This window comes from Magnolia sinica, chromosome 9 (assembly GCF_029962835.1).
Source record: "Magnolia sinica isolate HGM2019 chromosome 9, MsV1, whole genome shotgun sequence".
Lineage (NCBI taxonomy): Eukaryota > Viridiplantae > Streptophyta > Magnoliopsida > Magnoliales > Magnoliaceae > Magnolia > Magnolia sinica.
This window is the reverse complement of record NC_080581.1, coordinates 67,023,942-67,042,648: the sequence shown is the minus strand read 5'-3', so window position 1 is coordinate 67,042,648 and position 18,707 is coordinate 67,023,942. Positions and strand designations below refer to the sequence as shown.

Below are 18,707 nucleotides of genomic sequence, written 5' to 3'. Positions count from 1 at the left end.
CTGTGTTAATGGCCCGGACTGACGATCGGACGGCCACCGTGCACAGATGGCGCGACCTATACATCATTTACAAGCGCGCAATGCGCAGGACATAATTTCTCATTAATTGTCCTTTACTCCTAAATAAAGCAAGTTAATCAGCATTTCAAATTCAAAAAGCTATTAGCGGGTATTATCGATATTTTCGCCGACGCCAGGGGCAGTTTTGAGAATATTCCAATGATATTATTCCCCTCCGCTGCGCGGTCACATGCATTACCCGTGCCTGCCGGCCAAACCCGCATATGTGACAGTGAAAGCGGCGTCACCGCGCACATCTCCTGCTCGATCGAGTAAAATTGAAGTTTCATGTTCGACCCGTCAGTGGCCCAGGTGGGTCCCACTTCTGCTGATCTAAACCGTTCAATCCAACTGGCGTCAGTGGACCACTTCTATCAAAGGTCAAAATCTAACTGAAAACTTTCGACACGGTTAAATTGTTCTCACGTGTCAGATTTTTCTACCAGTAATTTCCCTGGGGCCCAACATAGAACGGTTGGATCACCAAAAGATGGCCCACGTAGGTCCAGTTGTTAAACCACGTTCGAACGGAGGACGTTTGCTGTACGAGCGCGCAATCTATACCCGCGCGAGTAGCTATTTGTCTGGCTACTGTTCTCGCGAGTGCCGGTGTGGGTGTATCTGCACAATCTGATCCATTCATCAGGTGCTACGCACTTTTCATGCAACCTAGCCGAAAAGGCTAAACCTATACATTGAATCTTGACCGTTGGCTGGTTTCTTTCAATCCTCCATCTTTGCTCACACGCTTGTTCTTCACTGATGATTTCTGTATCACGGAAGGTATTTATTGTCTCCCACAAGATGAACGATCCCGATCTCTTCAATACCCTCCACATGGCAACTGTGGCTCAGATATAGTGCACACGAGTGCGTGGTAGCTACAAGATACACATCAGTCTCAACTACGTACACGTGGAATGAAACTCAAATCCGAACCGCCAAAAGTGTAGGACCCACTATAGATGGATTAAAAACAAAAAATCACGAAGAAAGAATGACGAAAATTGATCAGTGGACAGCTAATCAACTCTTAAAAAAAGTAAGTAGCAACGGTCCAATTCAACAAAGTGTACAGAAAAGGGACTTTAGAATCGTATTTTAACAAATAAGATTTTGATTATCAGACCAGCTAAGGTGGATCCCACCATTGGACGGTTTGAATTTGAGTAAGATTTCACGTATGCCCCACAAAAAAAATCTCTTGCAATTGGCGAGTAGGACGGGAGCAGATTAGGTGCGGCCCCGGACCACCCAACACAGTGTTTCTCTCAATGTAGGGCCCACCTTGATGTATGTGTACTATATCCATGTTGTCCATCCGTTTTGATAAATCATTTTAGTGTATGAAACCAAAACTGAATTAAATACAAGTTTCAGGTGGACCACACTTTATAAAAAAATGGCGATGAAATGCCCACCATTAAAAACTTCTTGGGGCACACCTTAATGTTGATTTTCCATCCAACCCGTTGATAAGATCAAGTAGACCTGGATAAAGGAAAAAAAGAACAAATATCAGCTTGATTAAAAACTTTTGTAGTCCATTAGAAGTTTTTAATGTTCATTCACCTTCCGGTAGTGTGTTACACATGAGATTTTAATGTTCTTCATTTTTGCTACCATACTATAAAATAAACTATAAAAACATATGGACGGTTTGGATATACTAAAAATAATAATGTGGGCCCCACATTTGAGGGACGTACGGTGTTGGGTGAGACCTGAGCCGCACCTAATCCGCTCCCAAACAGTACTGTAGAAGGAGCGTAGGATTCAGATGGCGCGAGTAGCCATATCATCTCTCTTCCTCGACGCAAACATAACTGCGCCTCTCTCGCCGGTTACAAGACAATTACTCTCCCTCGCTCTCTGTCTCTCTCTCTCTCTCTCGCTATCTCTCTCTTCTCTCTTTTAACTTCTTGAAGTTTCTCAGACGATTTCAGTCTCTCTATCTGCATTTCGATTCCGCCATTTTCATCTCTCTCTGTCTCTCCCTTTCTCTGTGGTAGGTCTTCTCGTCTTCTTTGACTTCTCTACAGTTATTTCTTTCACTGTTTCCAGAACTTCAAATCCATTGATGAAAATGGCAGAATCCTTTTTATCCTTGTTGTTGCAATCGGAGATTGGATCTGTTTTACAACCAAATGCAACGAAATGCTACGATCTTGATTTTTTCTGACTAGAAATCATCTTACCTCTGTCTTTTGTAGGGTTTTACCAGATCTCTAATTTTCTTTTCTTCTGCTAATCTGTATTCTATTGTAATTACATCTTCATCTTTTTTATGCATTTTTAAAAAAAATATTGTCATCGTTTCTACTTATTGTAATTTTAGTTCATTTGCTTTTTTTTTTTTTTTTTAAAATAATGTAGTTCATGATTGACATCACTAGTTATTAATTTGGATTTGGGGAAAATTCGGCGATGAGATAATTTGCATTTCTGCAAAATTTCGGAAATTGGAAAAAAAATCCAGTAAATTAGAGGATTCTTTAGTATTCTTCGTCTCTTTCTTAAACAAATCTAAGTTACTTATCAAGCAAGATCACCTTGGTAGATGTGGGGCACACGTATGGGATTTGGACCATTCATCTGTTGGGCCTTATCGTAATTGTATGACCCTAGTTGCTGGTTCGAGGAGTTCTAGTCATTAACCATTGAGCATTTTTTTCTTTTCCTTTTTCTTTTTAATTTTTTTTCCTCTAATCTAATCTTGAAATCGTATTGTCAAAAGCTGTAAAAATTAGTCGCTGCGGCCAACTTCGTGCATTTTCTTAATCCATGGTTTGACCCAATAGGTGAATGGTCTGGATCTTGTGGTAGAATGCCATGTGTACCGAGATTGAAATTGCTATTAATGTGTACACTGGAGAAACTCTATCCTTTGGAAAAATCCAAGAATTTAGGCCTTGTTTGGCAGGCGCCTAAAAATGAGTTCATCTCATTTCAGTTAACAGTAATTATGTATTAAAGATCTTGATCTCTGATAACGAGTTTGAGTTAACAGTAACTGTGTATTAGAGATCAAGATGTCAAATAGATACTTCCTGATAGAAAATAAGATGAACTCATTTTAGGTGTCTACCAAACAGGGATTTACTTTATATTGTTACAGCTTATTATGTGATTAACAAGTTTCAGTTTGTTTTCCCTTTTTAATGTAAGAGAAAGCAAGTAATTGGATATTTCGCTAAGTGCTCACATTTCGTGTAGTTTTGTTAAGATCTGATTGAGTGTATTCTGTGGTTATTTCGGCTGAATTCAGGCATGATGATCTGTTAATCATGCATAGCGATTGTGATCTCTAACAATGAGTTTGAGTTAACAGTAATTATGTATTTGAGATCAAGATGTCAAATAGATCCTTATTGAAAAAAAATGAGATGAACTCATTTTAGGTGTCTACTGTCTACCAAACAGGGATTTACTTTATATTGTTACAGATTGTTATGCGGTTAACATCTTTCAGTTTGCTTTCCCTTATCGATGTAAGAGAAAGCAGATAATTAGATATTTCGCCAAGTGCTCACATTTCGTGTAATTTATTTATTTATTTTTTAAAGATCTGATTGAGTGTATTCTGTGGTTATTTTGGCTGAATTCAGGCATGATGACCTGTTAATCATCCATGAAATTTAAGCAATATGATGCACAATGATCTGTTAATTTTGTGATGTAACTAATTTTATTTTATGCAATTATGTATCATGTCGTTATGTTGATTGGAATTTGAGCATGATTTACAGTCTTAGCATATATAACTAGCACACTCAATTTTCAGCATTCATTCCCGGCAGATGTTGACAACTTAGTTTGTTTTGAATGTGTTTTCCACAAATCACATTGTCCTAGTATGCTTCTAGTCATGTGGGTAAATTCATTTCATATGTTATGTGGTACTTCATGTCTTTGTTAGATTCCGGACCTATGACCATGTCTAAGGAACATTGGTGACGCTATCCAGTGGTATGATTGGTTCGAGTCAACCTACGAGTTCCAACTTGGGAGAAGTTTATTGATGGGTTGATGGTTCAGTTCATTTTGGCCCATTCGGTTATGAAAATTTGCATGGAGAACTTTCCAAAATCCAACAAACAACTTCTGTCCTAGAGTATCAAAGCCATATCTATATTCTCACATGCTTCTTGTTCCATGAACTCATCTCGAAGTACGGCACTATTGTGTTTTCTTCTTGATTGTTCGTCCATGTACACTAATTTTCTTTTAGATTTTTGGAGTAATATTTGAATATGCTCTTGTATTTGATTCCGGTGTATGTGCAAGGTGTTGTTTGTGCAGTGCAATGCCGTTGACACTTACAAAACCACATAGCTTACACACTATATGAGTTTTTTCGGTAGCACTATGATAGTGTCCATACTTCCAACCTGGGTCATTTGACTTAGGCTTCAAAGAAGAAGATCGGGAAGAAGAACACATAATTCTTGGGCACTTGTAAAGATAAAGCACTTGTAAAGATAAAGACTAGAGAGTCGAGAGAGAGAGAGAGAGAGAGAGAGAGAGAGAGAGAGAGAGAGAGAGAGAGAGAGTTACACACTTACACTTGTAGAGACTAGATAGAGAGAGAGTAGAAATAGAATAACTTACACTTGTAAGAGGGAGAGAGTGAAAGAGAAGAGAGAGTTCTAGTCTTTTTGAATCTTGAACTTGTGTTGTACTTGTAGTCTTTTACTACACTTTATTTGTAGTTGTAAGCTGTAAGTTATAACTTATAGTTTGTTTGTACACTTGTAGGTTGTAGCTTGTAGTAATGGTGTTTAACATTACTACAAGCTACACGAAAGAGAAGGTGAGTAAGAAAGTAATGTAAGAGAGAAAATGAATGAGAGAAAGTAATGTAATGTAAGAGAGAAAACGAATGAGAGAATGTAAAAGAAAGAGAAAATGAATGAGAGAATGTAAAAGAATGAGAGAAAAAGAGAATATAAGGGAGAGAAAATGAGAGAATGAATTAGAGCTCTCCAGTCTTAAAAAAAATCAAACTTGAAAGAGAAAGTAAGTAAGAAGAGAAAAAGGAGTAAAAGAGGGAGCTTTTTTTTTTTTTTTTTTTGCAAAAAAAGTCCCAATGGTCATATTTCTGACCGTTGGGACATTATGCAATCACATAGCATATGCTGTATGCGATTGCATACATCACATATGCCATTAGCAATCGCATAGCATATGCTGTACGCGATTGCATACATCACATAAGCGATCCCATATGCCATTAGCAATTGCATAGCATATGCTGCATGCAATTGCATACATCACATATGCGATTCCGTGTGCCATCAACAATCGCATAGCATATGCTGTATGGCATACATCACATATGCGATCCCATATGCCATCAGCAATTGCATAGCATATGCTGTATGCAATTGCATACATCACATATGCGATCCCATATGCCATCAACAATTGCATAGCATATGCTGTATGCAATTGCATACATCACATATGCGATCCCATATGCCATGATGGCATGTGTGATCCTATGTGGATATGTAAATGCATTTGACACCAATGATCACACCCCAACATCCAACGTGAAGTTAAGATATCTAAGTCCTTCACTATGACGGTAACAATATTATCTGTCCGATTACAAGAAGAGTGGGTCGCTGAAGATAGTTGCCAAACCTTTAGGGCATAAATAAATTGACCAAGCGAGCGTTCTAAAGAGGGGTCTTCCTATGCTAACAAGGCCAATTAGCATCTACTAGTTACACGACTCAGACGGGAGGAAATGAATGAACGATCAGCTCCAGGGCTTTGCTGGCATTGTTGTGAAAATTGGGAGAAGGGCCATCACATATGCGATCCCATATGCCATCAGCAATCGCATAGCATATGCTATATGCAATTGCATACATCACATATGCGATCCCATATATCATCAGCAATCGCATAGCATATGCTGTATGCGATTGCATACATAACATATGCGATCCCATATGTCATGATGGCATATGTGATCCTATTTGCATATGTAAATGCATTTGACACCAATGACCACACCCCAACATCCAACGTGAAGTCAAGATATCTAAGTCCTTCACTATGATGGTAACAATATTATTCGTCCGATTACAAGAAGAGTGGGTCGCTGAAGATAGTCGCCAAACCTTTAGGGCATAAATAAATTGACCAAGCGAGCATTCTAAAGAGGGGTCTTCGTATGCTAACAAGGCCAATTAGCGTCTACTAGTTACACGACTCAGACGGGAGGAAATGAATGAACGATCAGCTCCAGGGCTTTGTTGGCATTGTTGTGAAAATTGGTAGAAGGGCCATCACATATGCGATCCCATATGCCATTAGCAATCGCATAGCATATGCTGTATGCAATTGCATACATCACATATGCGATCCCATATACCATTAGCAATCGCATAGCATATGCTGTATGCGATTGCATACATAACATATGCGATCCCATATGCCATGATGGCATATGTGATCCTATCTACATATGTAAATGCATTTGACACCAATGACCACACCCCAACATCCAACGTGAAGTCAAGATATCTAAGTCCTTCACTATGATGGTAACAATTTTATTCGTCCGATTACAAGAAGAGTGGGTCGCTGAAGATAGTCGCCAAACCTTTAGGGCATAAATAAATTGACCAAGCGAGCGTTCTAAAGAGGGGTCTTCCTATGCTAACAAGGCCAATTAGCGTCTACTGGTTACACGACTCAGACGGGAGTAAATGAATGAATGAACGATCAGCTTCAGGGCTTTGCTGGCATTGTTGTGAAAATTGGTAGAAGGTGCCATCAATGCAAGGAAAAAGAAACTATTTCTCATTGAACCTGTTGAGGAATCAACTAACGAGTCGGAGGAAGTGGATAATGATCTTGATGATCATGTTCATGAAGTTGCGGATACAAACACCAGCTTGAAATTGATGATGATATCATGTCAATTTTTGCTTATGCATTAGTAGGTTATTCCACCCTCTGAACCACACAAGTTAAATGCTACATCAACCTACAACCTGTCACGATTTTGATTGATTTGGGTAGTAGGTACTCACAACTTCATGGCTTCAAACTTGGCGAAGTGGCCCGCTTGCCTAGTGGAACATATAGATGAATTCAAATTCAAGGTGGCAGATGGGTGATCCTTAACTAGCACAGGAAAATGCATTAATATAAAAAAAATTCTATTCAAGATCATGAACTAACCACCGACCTGTTTTACTGCTTCTAGATGGTTGTGATTTTGCCTTGAGGACCCAATGGTTGTGCACTCTGGGAGATACCACTCATAATTTTTCAAAGCCCATTATGAGTTTCTCGATGAATGGAAAACATGTAACTGTAAAGGTAGGGGTGGAGGTAATGTAACCACAGTTAGATATCATTTTATGGAATGGTTGGTATAGAAGGAACAAGAAGTTTCTTGGTACATTAAGAAGGATGGAGAAACTAGAACTCTCTTCTGCTGAATCTACTGATATTAATATGTTTCTCGAGGAATTCTTTGATGTTTTTGATGAACCCAAAAGACTTCTACCTTAGTACTCTCATGAGTCATGACCATCGGATACCTCTCTCAGGAAGCAAGCCTGCAGATGTTAGACCTTATCGTTATCGGTACATTCAGAAGGTCAAAATTGAGAAGATAGTGAAATGTTTAGAATATGAATTATTTGACCCAATGTTAACCTGCACTCCTTTATGGCTCTCTTCTTCTAATCAGGCAAATAATATTGCCCGATTACAAGAAGAGTGGGTTGTCGAAGATAGTCGCCAAACCTTTAGGGCATAAACAAATTGACCAAGCGAGCGTTCTAAAAAGGGGTCTTCCTATCAAGGCCAATTAGCGTCTACTAGTCACACTACTCAGACGGGAGGAAACGAATGAACGATCAGCTCTAGGGCGTTGCTGGCATTGTTGTGAAGTGGTAGATGGGCCATCGATGTAAGGAAACAAAACTATTTCTCATTGAACCTGTTGAGGAATCACCTGGCAAGTTAGAGGAAGTGGATAATGATCTTGATGATCATGTTCATGAAGTAACGGATACAAACACCAGCCTTGAAATTAATGATGATATCATATCAATTTTTGCTTAGGCATTAGTAGGTTATTCCATCCTTTGAACCATGCAAGTTAAAGGCTACATCAACCTTCAACCTTTCACGATTTTGATTGATTAGTGTATTACTCACAACTTCATGGCTTCGAACTTAGACGAGTGGCTCGCTTGCCTAGTGGAATGTACGGATGAATTCAAATTCGTACGGATGAATTCAAATTCAAGGTAGTAGATGGTAGTTCCTTAACTGGCACAGGAAAATGCATATATATATATATATATATATATATATATAAAATTTTATCCAAGATCATGAACTAACCACCGACATGTTTTTCTACTCCTAGATGGTTGTGATTTTGGCTTGAGGACCCACTTGTAATTTTTCAAAGCCCATTATGAGTTTCTCGATGAATGGAAAACAGGTAACCGTAAAGGGTAGGGGTGGAGGTAATGTAACCACAATCATATATCATTTTATGGAATGGTTGGTATAGAAGGAACAAGGAGTTTCTTGGTACATTAAGAAGGATGGAGAAACTGGAACTCTCTTCTGCTGAATCTACTGAAATTAATATGTTTGTCGAGGAATTCTTTGATGTCTTTAATGAACCCAAAGGACTTCCACCTCGGTACTCTCATGAGTCATCACCATCGGATACCTTTCTTAGGAAGCAAGCCTGCAGATGTTAGACCTTATCGTTATCGGTACATTCAGAAGGTCAAAATTGAGAAGATAGCGAAATATTTAGAATATGAATTATTTGACCCAATGTTAACCTGCATTCCTTTATGGTTCTCTTAGTTTATAAAAAAAAGATGGAAGCTGGCGAATGAGTGTGAATTATTGAGCATTAAACCAAAAACTGTCAAGGACATACCTGATCCCTGTTGTTGATGAACTACTTGAATTTTTTTAATTTTTTTTAATTTTTAATTTTAATTTTAATTTTAATTAATTAATTAGTTTTTTTTTTTTTTTTTGAGAGAATTAGAAGCATGCAAAAAAAAGGTGAAAGTATACAACCCAACTCTATAACTCAAAAACAGAGAGATTGGCAAGATTGACTGCCTTAACAAAAGAAGCCCAACGCAAAACATAATGTTTGATCTCCCTAATGACCTCCTTAATCGAAAATGTTCCATTTGAAAAGTGCTCAATATTTTCTACAAGCTAGATTTGCTTGGGATACCACCTGATTCGTGTTTATGAAGTTGATATTCCTAAGTCTACCTTTAGAACCCATGACGGCCACTATGAATTTTTGGTGATGACTTTTGGTTTAATCAACGCCCTGTCAACATTCTAGAGTTTGATAACGATATTTTTCCACCACATCTCCGCAAGTTTATTTTAGTATTCTGATGACATCTTTATATTTAGTTCTTCTTTGCCAGATCATTTGCATCATTTATGGATTTCTCTTACTCCTGCGAGAGCATTGCTTGTTTGTGAAAGAATCCAAGAGCAGCTTTGGGCAAACTGAAGTGGAGTACGTTGGCCATTCCATCTCTAAAGATGGAGTTGTTGTTGATCCATAAAAAAAATAAGACTATGGTTGAATGGCCTACACAAAAAATAATTAAGGCATTGTGGCATTTTCTTGACTGATAGGCTATTACTGGAAGTTTGTGTGGGACTATGGCAAAATTAATTCTCCCTTATTGTCACTACTACGAAGGAAGCCCTTAAATGGAGTCTGGATGTAGACATAGCATTCATGAATCTCAAGACAACAATGTTGAGCGTGGTAGCTCTTGCTTGCTTGGCTCCATAAGTTGTTCATATAGAATGTGACATTCAATGTTGGCATTCATGGGGTGTTAATGCAGGAAGGCTGACCCTTGGCCTTCGCAAGCAATGCACTGTCACAAAAACACCAAGATATGTCAGTATATGACAAGGAGATGTTGGTAATTGTCCACAGTTACAAAATGGAGGCCTTATCTTATTGGTCGTCATTTTGGAATAAGGACTGATCATAAGAGCCTAGAATAAATCATGGAGTAAAGAATTTTGTCTATAGAGAGGCATAAATGGATCTCTAAGTTTCTGGGATGTGACTATGAAATCCCCTTTTAGAAGGGGACAGATATGTGGTGACTGATGCACTATCATGAATGCTAGAAAATGCAGCTCTTACAACCATATCCATGTCCTTGTACAACGACCTTGATGGCATACGCAAGGAATGGGTCAATGATCCAACAACAAAGAGCCTTATTCAAAGGTTGCTATAAGATTGAAATGTTGTTCTACATTATTCATGGGAACATTGGACCTCAAGTACAAAGGAAGAGTTGTACTGGTGGCTAAGGCTAACTTTACTCAAATGTGAAATATACTTCGCGAGCTTCATGCATCTCGCTCAGCTGGTCATTCAGGAATCCTTCGCACATATAAGCGTATGACATGCGCCTTATATTGGAAGAGGATGAATAGAGGAAATCAAGCGGTTTGTAGCAGAATTTGAATTCTGTTAGAGAAACAAGGGTGAGACCATGGCAAGTTTGGGTCTCCCTTAGCAATTGCCTATCCTATCCCAACGTAGATATGGTCCAATATCTCTATAGTTTTGTGGATGGATTACCTCCATTAAAAGGAGAAAATGCAATATTTGTGGTCATAGATCGCCTACAAAGTATGCCCATTTTTGTTCCCTATCCCATCTATATACTACATCAACCATTGCTAAGCTCTTCAGTGATAACACTTTCAAGTTGCATGGAATGCTAGTGTCCATTGTTAGTGATTGAGATGCCATATTCACTAGCCAAATTTGGAAGGAACTTTTGCTGCTTCAGGGCCCTAGTTGAACATGAGCCCAGCATAACACCCTCAGATTGACAGTCAAACTGAGGTGGATAACTGATGCTAGAAAAATAATGTGTTGCTTCTCAAGTGCTCAGCCAAAAGAGTGGGTTCGTTGGCTTTCATGGGCAGAATGGTGGTATAACACCATTTATCATTTGGCTACTAAAAGAATGTCATTTGAGGTCGTGGATGGGTGCCAACCTCTCATCACCTCCTATTCTCATGGTTCTTTAGAGGTGCATCAAGTTGAATGCGATTTACTCAATAGAGATTGTGTTGTGCAACTTCTTAATAATCATCTATCTACAAGGTACTCTGGCCGGGATGAGGCAGCGAGTAGATAAATGCTGGACTGAGCAGGACTTTCAAGTGGGTGATTGGGTATTCTTGTGCCTAAAGCCCTATAGGCAAGCATCCATTAGTGTTCACGCTTTAATGAAACTCTCTCTGTGTTTTCATGGGCCTTATAAAGTGATTGAGCGAATGGGACCTTTTGCTTCCAACCATGGATCAAAGATGCACCTAGTCTTCCCTGTTTCATGCCTCGAAAAGAAATTGGGTGATCATGTTATCACTCAAAGCCAATTTGTCTGACATTTCTTCAAATGGTGAATTAAAATTCAGCTGCATGCTATCCACTGGATCGATGATTCGTTAAGCAATATAATTGGGTGGTAACTGAGGTTCTTGTATAGTGGGATAATCTGCCAATTGAGGATGCTACTAGGGAATCTTTTCGATCTCTGCAAGAGAAATTTCTAGAGTTCATTGCTTGTAAAGCTTGAGGACAAGGTTGAAATTAAGGGAGGGTAATGTTAAGAGCATGCAATCTAGGGCCTATCACGTATTCATTGCCATTTCCCCCCCATTTTTCCTATTTTGTTTGTTTTTTCCCTTAATAAATTGTCGATGCCTATGGTTTGGAAGAAGCAACAAAAATCTGGCAACAGGCTTTGGATGACCAATCCCCTTGAAGAGATATACTTCTTTTTCATATTTTCTTCATTTCCTCCTTATTCTCCATAAATCTCCATTATAGAACTTCGGTTCTATGATCATTACTATTTTCTTACTGTTATTTTTGTATTAGTATTTACTACGACACATATCTGTGTTGTGTATGGGCTAGATTCATACTGAATTTGAGTTGGATTTGGGCTCAGGCTTGATCCAATGATTGTTTTGTTTAGATTTGGGTCTGGATCCTTGTCCTTGGATTGGACATGGGCATGGACAAGCTTTGGACTGGTCCAGCTTGATCCATTTTGATGCACAAACGTAGGGTCAAACAGTGGACCTAGTCATTTGGGGCTGCCTGTTCACATTTATATAAATTAACTCTGCATTCTACTAGCTTTCCATGTTCTCATGGTGTGGTGTAATGGCCGTAACATAAAGATAATGGTGGTGACCGTTACATGTTACGGGGCTGTAAAGGCATGGAAAAATGACCGGTAAAGCCCCCCCCCTAGGTAAAGGCCGTGACAACCCTTTTATGGTCAATGACGGGGCTGATGCAAGTTTTTTGGTTTTTTTTTTTTTCCCAATAGAAGGAAGAGACCATAATGGTCATTACAACTCGTATTATAAAGGTAACAGTAGTGGCCGTTATGGCCACTGTTACCGTTATGGAATACCTTGCATGTTCTACAATGAACTACCTTTTTTTTTTCTTTTTTCTTTTTTCTTTTCTTTTCTTTTCAGCTTTGTTAATTTCAATTGGATATCGCAACACCATGATGTACTTGTGGAGGCTGGAAACGTTAAATATCGGCGATAGCTGCAGATCCATGCGAATATCTACAGTATCGTTTATTTGTTCTTTCAGCCCTGTTGGTAGTTGATTGATCAACACCTGCCTTTGTTAATTTGATTTGGATAGCTCTTCACTCTTCAGTGATATACTTGTGGAGGTTGGATACATTAAATATAAAAAATAGCTGCAGATCTGCGGGAATATCTGTCAAATATTAGCATCCTCAAATTTCTCAACACTTCCAACCTGTTCTTATTGAATCTTAGCTTGTCATATGCCCTTAATTAGAAGCGCTGAGTTGCATGATCCTTCTATCGAGGTTTTGCTCCCGCTTCGAATCACAATTCAGAATCAAGCTCCTGCTCTTGCTTCCCAACTGATCATACTCATTAATGTTTTGTAACAGACACTTCCTTACTCCCACACCCAAATTTGTTGCTGCTTCGCCTCATGCTTCGTGCAACTGTATGGAAGTGCTCACGTTGCTGATGAGATTGACTAGGCCTCCCACCTTATACACCTTTAAATGTCGATGAGCATCAACATCCTGTTTAAAGGTTGCATTTAGCCTTGTCTTTCGTGTTTAAAGTTTGCATTTAGCCTCGTCTTGACTAGCTTTATTTATTATTATTATTTTTTTTTGGGTTGGGGGTGCTGTCAGGGTACAGCTTTTGTTTGGGTTGTTTTTAGCCTCGTCTTGCGTTTCTTTTAGTTTTTCTTTTGTTTCGTGCATTTCGTTTCTTCTTAATAATATTCTCACCTTTCAAACAAAAAAATAAAATAAAAAAATCCCGTTTAAAGGTTGCATTGCTCTCTTGAAGCTTACGGCGCACCTGTTCATTAACCTCGTTGGTGTACTGTTAATTGGTCTTCCCATTGTCACTTACTCATCCCAAAATTTGCTAAGGTACCAAAGCTAGGATATGTATCATAGGCTGCGTGTGATTTCAATTTAAGACTTTGCTTGTGGATCATTTCATCGTGCTATTGTACATGACCTTAGCTTGAGGAAGGATCATCACGTTGAGACATTGTTTCTCTCTCTCTCTCTCTCTCTCTCTCTCTCTCTCTCTCTCTCTCTGTTTGTTTTTAACGGTTATGATATGAGTGTATGGTCACCCTAGCCAATATATTACATTAGTGAACCGGTCACTGGAAAAAAAAGGGCCGTATTGGCCAATATAGGCCATATCAGTGCTGATATGGCTACAAAGGGCTGTTCTGTATTTTTTGTCATAAATTCTCTGTTTTTTTTTTTTTTTTTCCACTTATTTCTCTATTTCAACCACAGAGGAATCTTAGAAACTAACTCTAAACTAGACTTAGGCCTATTTTGAGGATCAGGATTTGATTGAGATTCAATGAATTGAAACGGAATAGAGTATTTTGGGAAATATCAGATAAGGGGTTAAATTCCACTAGTCTGGAGTTTTAACTGAGCATATTGTCCTCAGCTAACAGAGGCCTATGGCTTAACTGGATAGGTACTTAATAGAGCGGAATGACAGAATAGGATTCGTGCAACTGACCACACTTAGTTTGGATAAGGCTTATTAGATGGTGCTGATGATTGGAGGAAGGGTTAAACCATCACAGAAGGGTCCTTACTCTTACTCGGGTGGTAGACTCCTAGGAGTTTCAACACCGGGTCAAGGGTTCGAGTACCCATCAGTGGTGAAATCCCACGGCGTGCGTGTGTAAAAAAATAAAAATAAAAATGTACCATCAGTTTCTTCAATATTGAGAGCAATAATTTATTATCATGCAGTCAAAATTTTTACGTGGAGTTATGCTTTATTGGCAAGAAGATATTTATATATGCCCAGAATAGTAATCTCTCTTGATGAGAATCGTGTAACTTTAATTTTGATGAATCATGTTCCTTTTAAGCTATTGTTCTGTTCAAGCACAAAGGTATCAATCAATCTACATACTCACCTATCAATCTACCTGTGCTGTCTGTTTCACTCCTAGAAAGGGATGTCGGGAAAAGCTCTCAGAGTTCTCAACACACTTCCAGGATCTGAGAAGAAAAATGAAAGTTCTAGTAAAGGGAGCTTTATAAAGGCTTATGTTGAGAACTCCAATGAAAACCATACTAAATGGCAGACTGAAAATCCTGCTTCATTGGTCTCTACTCCAAATGAAATTGAAGTTGTGAGTACTGGTGTAGAGGTGGGAACTGCAGAAGTAGAGTACATAGAATCTGAGAACCTGAATGATATTGAAGATGTGGGATCGAGTGTCAATGTATGTGTTACTCCTTCCCTTAATGATGTCATTTTGCTTCTTGGCTCAAATTTCTAAATTATACTTGGGTCTGTTTGAGTAGGGGATCCTACTAAATCAGGATTAAGCCTAATCCCGTTTTTGGTAGGGCCCACGCCCTCCACTTCAGATTTGCCACCCTAAATTGGCACTTTAGTCTCTCATTTGCATAAATGCAATTACAGTTTTAGAACGAAATTTGAAATGCCACTGATTGCATTTCTGTGGAGTAAAGCACCAGTTTAGCATGGCAAATGACATGGAGGTCATGGTGTGCACCATAATTGGAACTAGACTTAATCCTGATTATGCAGATCCTTATCCAAACAGACCCTTAGATTTCCAGTTGTTTGGAATACTTTTTTCATGCTGATAATTTAAAAAGGGAGAAACCTTGTTTAATATTTCTCTCCTATTGCTTGCAGACTTTGTTAGCAAGACTAGAGTCCAAGGATTGGGTTTTGGTCTGTGAGGCCCTTAATCTTGTTCGGCAGCTATCAATTTTTCACAAGGAAACCATGCTTGAAATTTTGTGAGTATGCAATTTCTGACCCACGATTATTTCCCCAAATCCTCGGTAGAGCTATCAGGAGTTAAGTTTTTGATTGAGAGCTTTCAGATGCATATGAATTTTATTTTAACGAGGCAGTTACATTTTAATCTGATCTCTTTCATACCTCTTTGTTTCTTTGCTCTTATATGTGAACAATAGGGGGAATGTGATCTCACTCATAGTAAAATCCTTGAAGAATCCAAGAAGTGCTGTCTGTAAAACTGCAATTATGACATCTGCAGACATTTTCAGCGTCTATAGAGATGATATTATTGATTCAGTTGACCCTCTTGTAAGTTCTTCTTGATTCTATAATGCCATTTTTGGTAATCATATTCTTTTGTATAGCTGCTCATGTTGTTCTGATATACTATTTCTATTATGTCACTTTTCCTATTTTATGATGGTTCAATGGATGGATTTTTGCTTTATAATGAAGTATGCTGGTTAAGAGGCTTATTTTTTGTGTTCAGCTTGTACAGCTTCTTCTCAAGTCTTCACAAGATAAGCGCTTTGTATGTGAGGCTGCGGAGAGAGCTTTGATAACAATGACCACTTGTGTCTCCCCGTTTCTGTTATTGCCAAAGTTGCAACCATATCTTAAGCACAAGAATCCTCGAATACGAGCAAAGGCATCTATGTGTTTTTGTCGAAGTGTACTACGACTTGTAAGATGAACACCAGTCCCTTTTGCTATTTAGTTTCATTTGTGTGTTTTATTTCCTGTCTTACTTGATCCACACCTTTGATTCCTTTTTGGATATGGAGAAAACCATAGTTACTGTACTTGTATTTCAACCTGTTAGAACTTGAGAACATCAACCTAGCACAGTATCTTTCTTAGTTGCAGACTTTTTTTGGGGGTAGTTATTATCTTTCAGTACAATTTTGTATAGTGAGCTGATTTAAGTTGTGTGAAAGATCCTTATTTTCTTAATTATCTCTACTATATATAATTGATGCAGGACATAAAAATTAAATATGATATGCAAGATTTTAGGCTTAAGATCACGTTAGTTCAGAAACAATTACACGAATTCCATATCTCACATGAAAATCCAAACATTCAATTAAGGGGAATCTATGCAGGTCCAGACCTAGACATGATAGGGCTGGATCAATAAAAATTATGAACCAAACGATACTCAAAGATAAGAAATAATCATCCACACATGCATAGTAATCAGTCCTTAATCCAAGGGATTTAGAAATTCCAATTCGGGGAACCCTAGGGTAAGAGATTTGAGTAATTTAGGATTAGGTTTAGGGATTTTGGGTGAAAGCAGAGTGAAAGAGAGAAGAGAGACGAACCAGAGAAGTACCGCACGCGTGGACAACAACAATGGCCCAGACGCACGTGTGTGTGATCTCGGCTGCACGTGTGTGGGACCCACTATTCAGAAAAAGGCCACCTTGGCCTTGATCGGCCAGTGATGGACTCCAAAATCTCAAAATCTCAGCTCGATCCGATGTACGGTTTGTGCGTGGTGCTCCGCTGACTGTTTAGCCCTCCTGTAGGGCCAGATTCTGAAATTCTGCTGTGGGGAGGAGATTTGCTGCAATAGATGATTGATTCGAAGTGTAGATGATGGGGTGAGATGAGAAGAAGGGATGGTAGAAGATGAGTAGTAGAGATGACAATGGATAGGGGCGAATCGGGATAGATGTGGTTTCGCACCACGGTAGTTAACCCTTCGATGAAGGGAGGGCTTCGCACCCAATTAGGCTTCACAACTTAGAGAGTAGGAAAACGCAGAATTTTTATTAACCTTTAAATTCATTAAAAAAAAGCTATAAGGGGTACCTATTTATAAGAAAACCCTATACCCCAAAACTTGCGCCATGTGCGTAACCTATTACTTGGCGATGAAGTAAATCAAAATAAAAACTAATCAAAGAAATCTAAAGCGTCCATGATGTTCTAAATAACATTAATAAGCAAAGCCTAAAATATGAAATCAATCTGACTAGTGGGCCACGATCACGAGATCCTATGATGGGCTTTTCTTGACTAACGGGTCCACTCTTTTGAATCAAAACTTTGTCTTCTAGGTAAGAGGCCCTCCCTTCTTCATCGATTCAGATCGATGGTGGGGCCCTCCTTCTGGCGTACATGCGTAGGGGGGCGGTGTGAGTGCACGTGTGCGCGTGATGTCCCCATCAATTCTCCTCGGCTACGAAGATTTCGCCACTGACGAAATAAAACTCCTAAACTGCTTCAGGATGTCAGGATCAAGTCTCTGCAGCTCCTCTTCAGTGAGCCACGTGCTGTCTGAAGCTGAGCGTGACTTCCATTTAACCAGGTACTTCTGAAACCCGCCGTCCGACGTTAAAACTATCTGATGGTCCAGGATATTTTGTATTTTCTTTTTGGGTGTGTGAAAGTTAGGTATGGGAGGTAGAGGCTGGGAAAATGGGTCGGGAAGGATAGGTATGGGAGGTAGAGGCTGGGAAGATGGGTCAGGACGGGTAGGTATGGGAGGTAGAGGCTGAAAAAATGGGTTGGGAAGGGTAGGTATGGGACGTAGAAGCTGGGAAAATGGGCCGGGACGGGTAGGTATGGGAGGTAGAGGCTGAGAAAATGGGTCGGGATGGGTAGGTATGAGACGTAGAGGCTGGGAAAATGGGTTGGGAAGGGTAAGTACGAGAGGTAGAGGTTGAGAAGAAAGGTCAGAAAGAGTGGGTATGAGAGGTAGAGGCTGGGAAAAAAGGTCAGGAAGAGTATGTATGAGAGGTAAAGGCTGAGAAAATGGGTCGGGAAGGGGCCATGGTTCAAGGGATAAATATAGAGAATCAGGATGGGTGGGCGAAGGGCTGGACAAAGTATCAGTGGTCTCCTGAAAAGTAACTAGATCCTCAACATTGAATGCGAAACTAATTCCCATGGAAGGTGGAAGATCTACCTCATATACATTGAGACCGTTTCGTTTTATAATTTTGAAGGGTCCAGCACTATGCGCGTGTAACTTATGAATGGCCCCTGGAGGGTACCGCTCAGGACAGATGCAGACCATCACAGAGTCCCCAATATTGAATTCTTTGAAACGTTTATGTTGGTTTGCAGAGAATTTGTAATGTTCATTACTAGTAGTGACCTTTTGCCTGATTTCTTGATGCCATGAATGAATGTGACGCGTAAAAGACTCTGTAAGCTCTGACGCCCTATGGGACAGTGACATTAGGGACAAGATCAAT

The 18,707-nt window shown here is 39.3% G+C and overlaps 1 protein-coding gene across 1 annotated transcript in view; it reads left to right on the top strand.

Moving 5' to 3' along the window:
* Positions 1–1,876: 1,876 nt before the first annotated feature.
* The window catches only part of LOC131255579 (uncharacterized), a 34,258-nt gene continuing 17,427 nt past the window's right edge, over positions 1,877–18,707 (top strand). Inside the window, exons 1-5 of the mRNA XM_058256329.1 lie at positions 1,877–2,068; positions 14,666–14,941; positions 15,385–15,491; positions 15,672–15,804; positions 15,986–16,180. Of these exons, the coding sequence (XP_058112312.1) occupies positions 14,672–14,941; positions 15,385–15,491; positions 15,672–15,804; positions 15,986–16,180 (705 nt within the window). The 5' untranslated portion in view covers positions 1,877–2,068; positions 14,666–14,671. The remainder of the gene's footprint in view (positions 2,069–14,665; positions 14,942–15,384; positions 15,492–15,671; positions 15,805–15,985; positions 16,181–18,707) is intronic.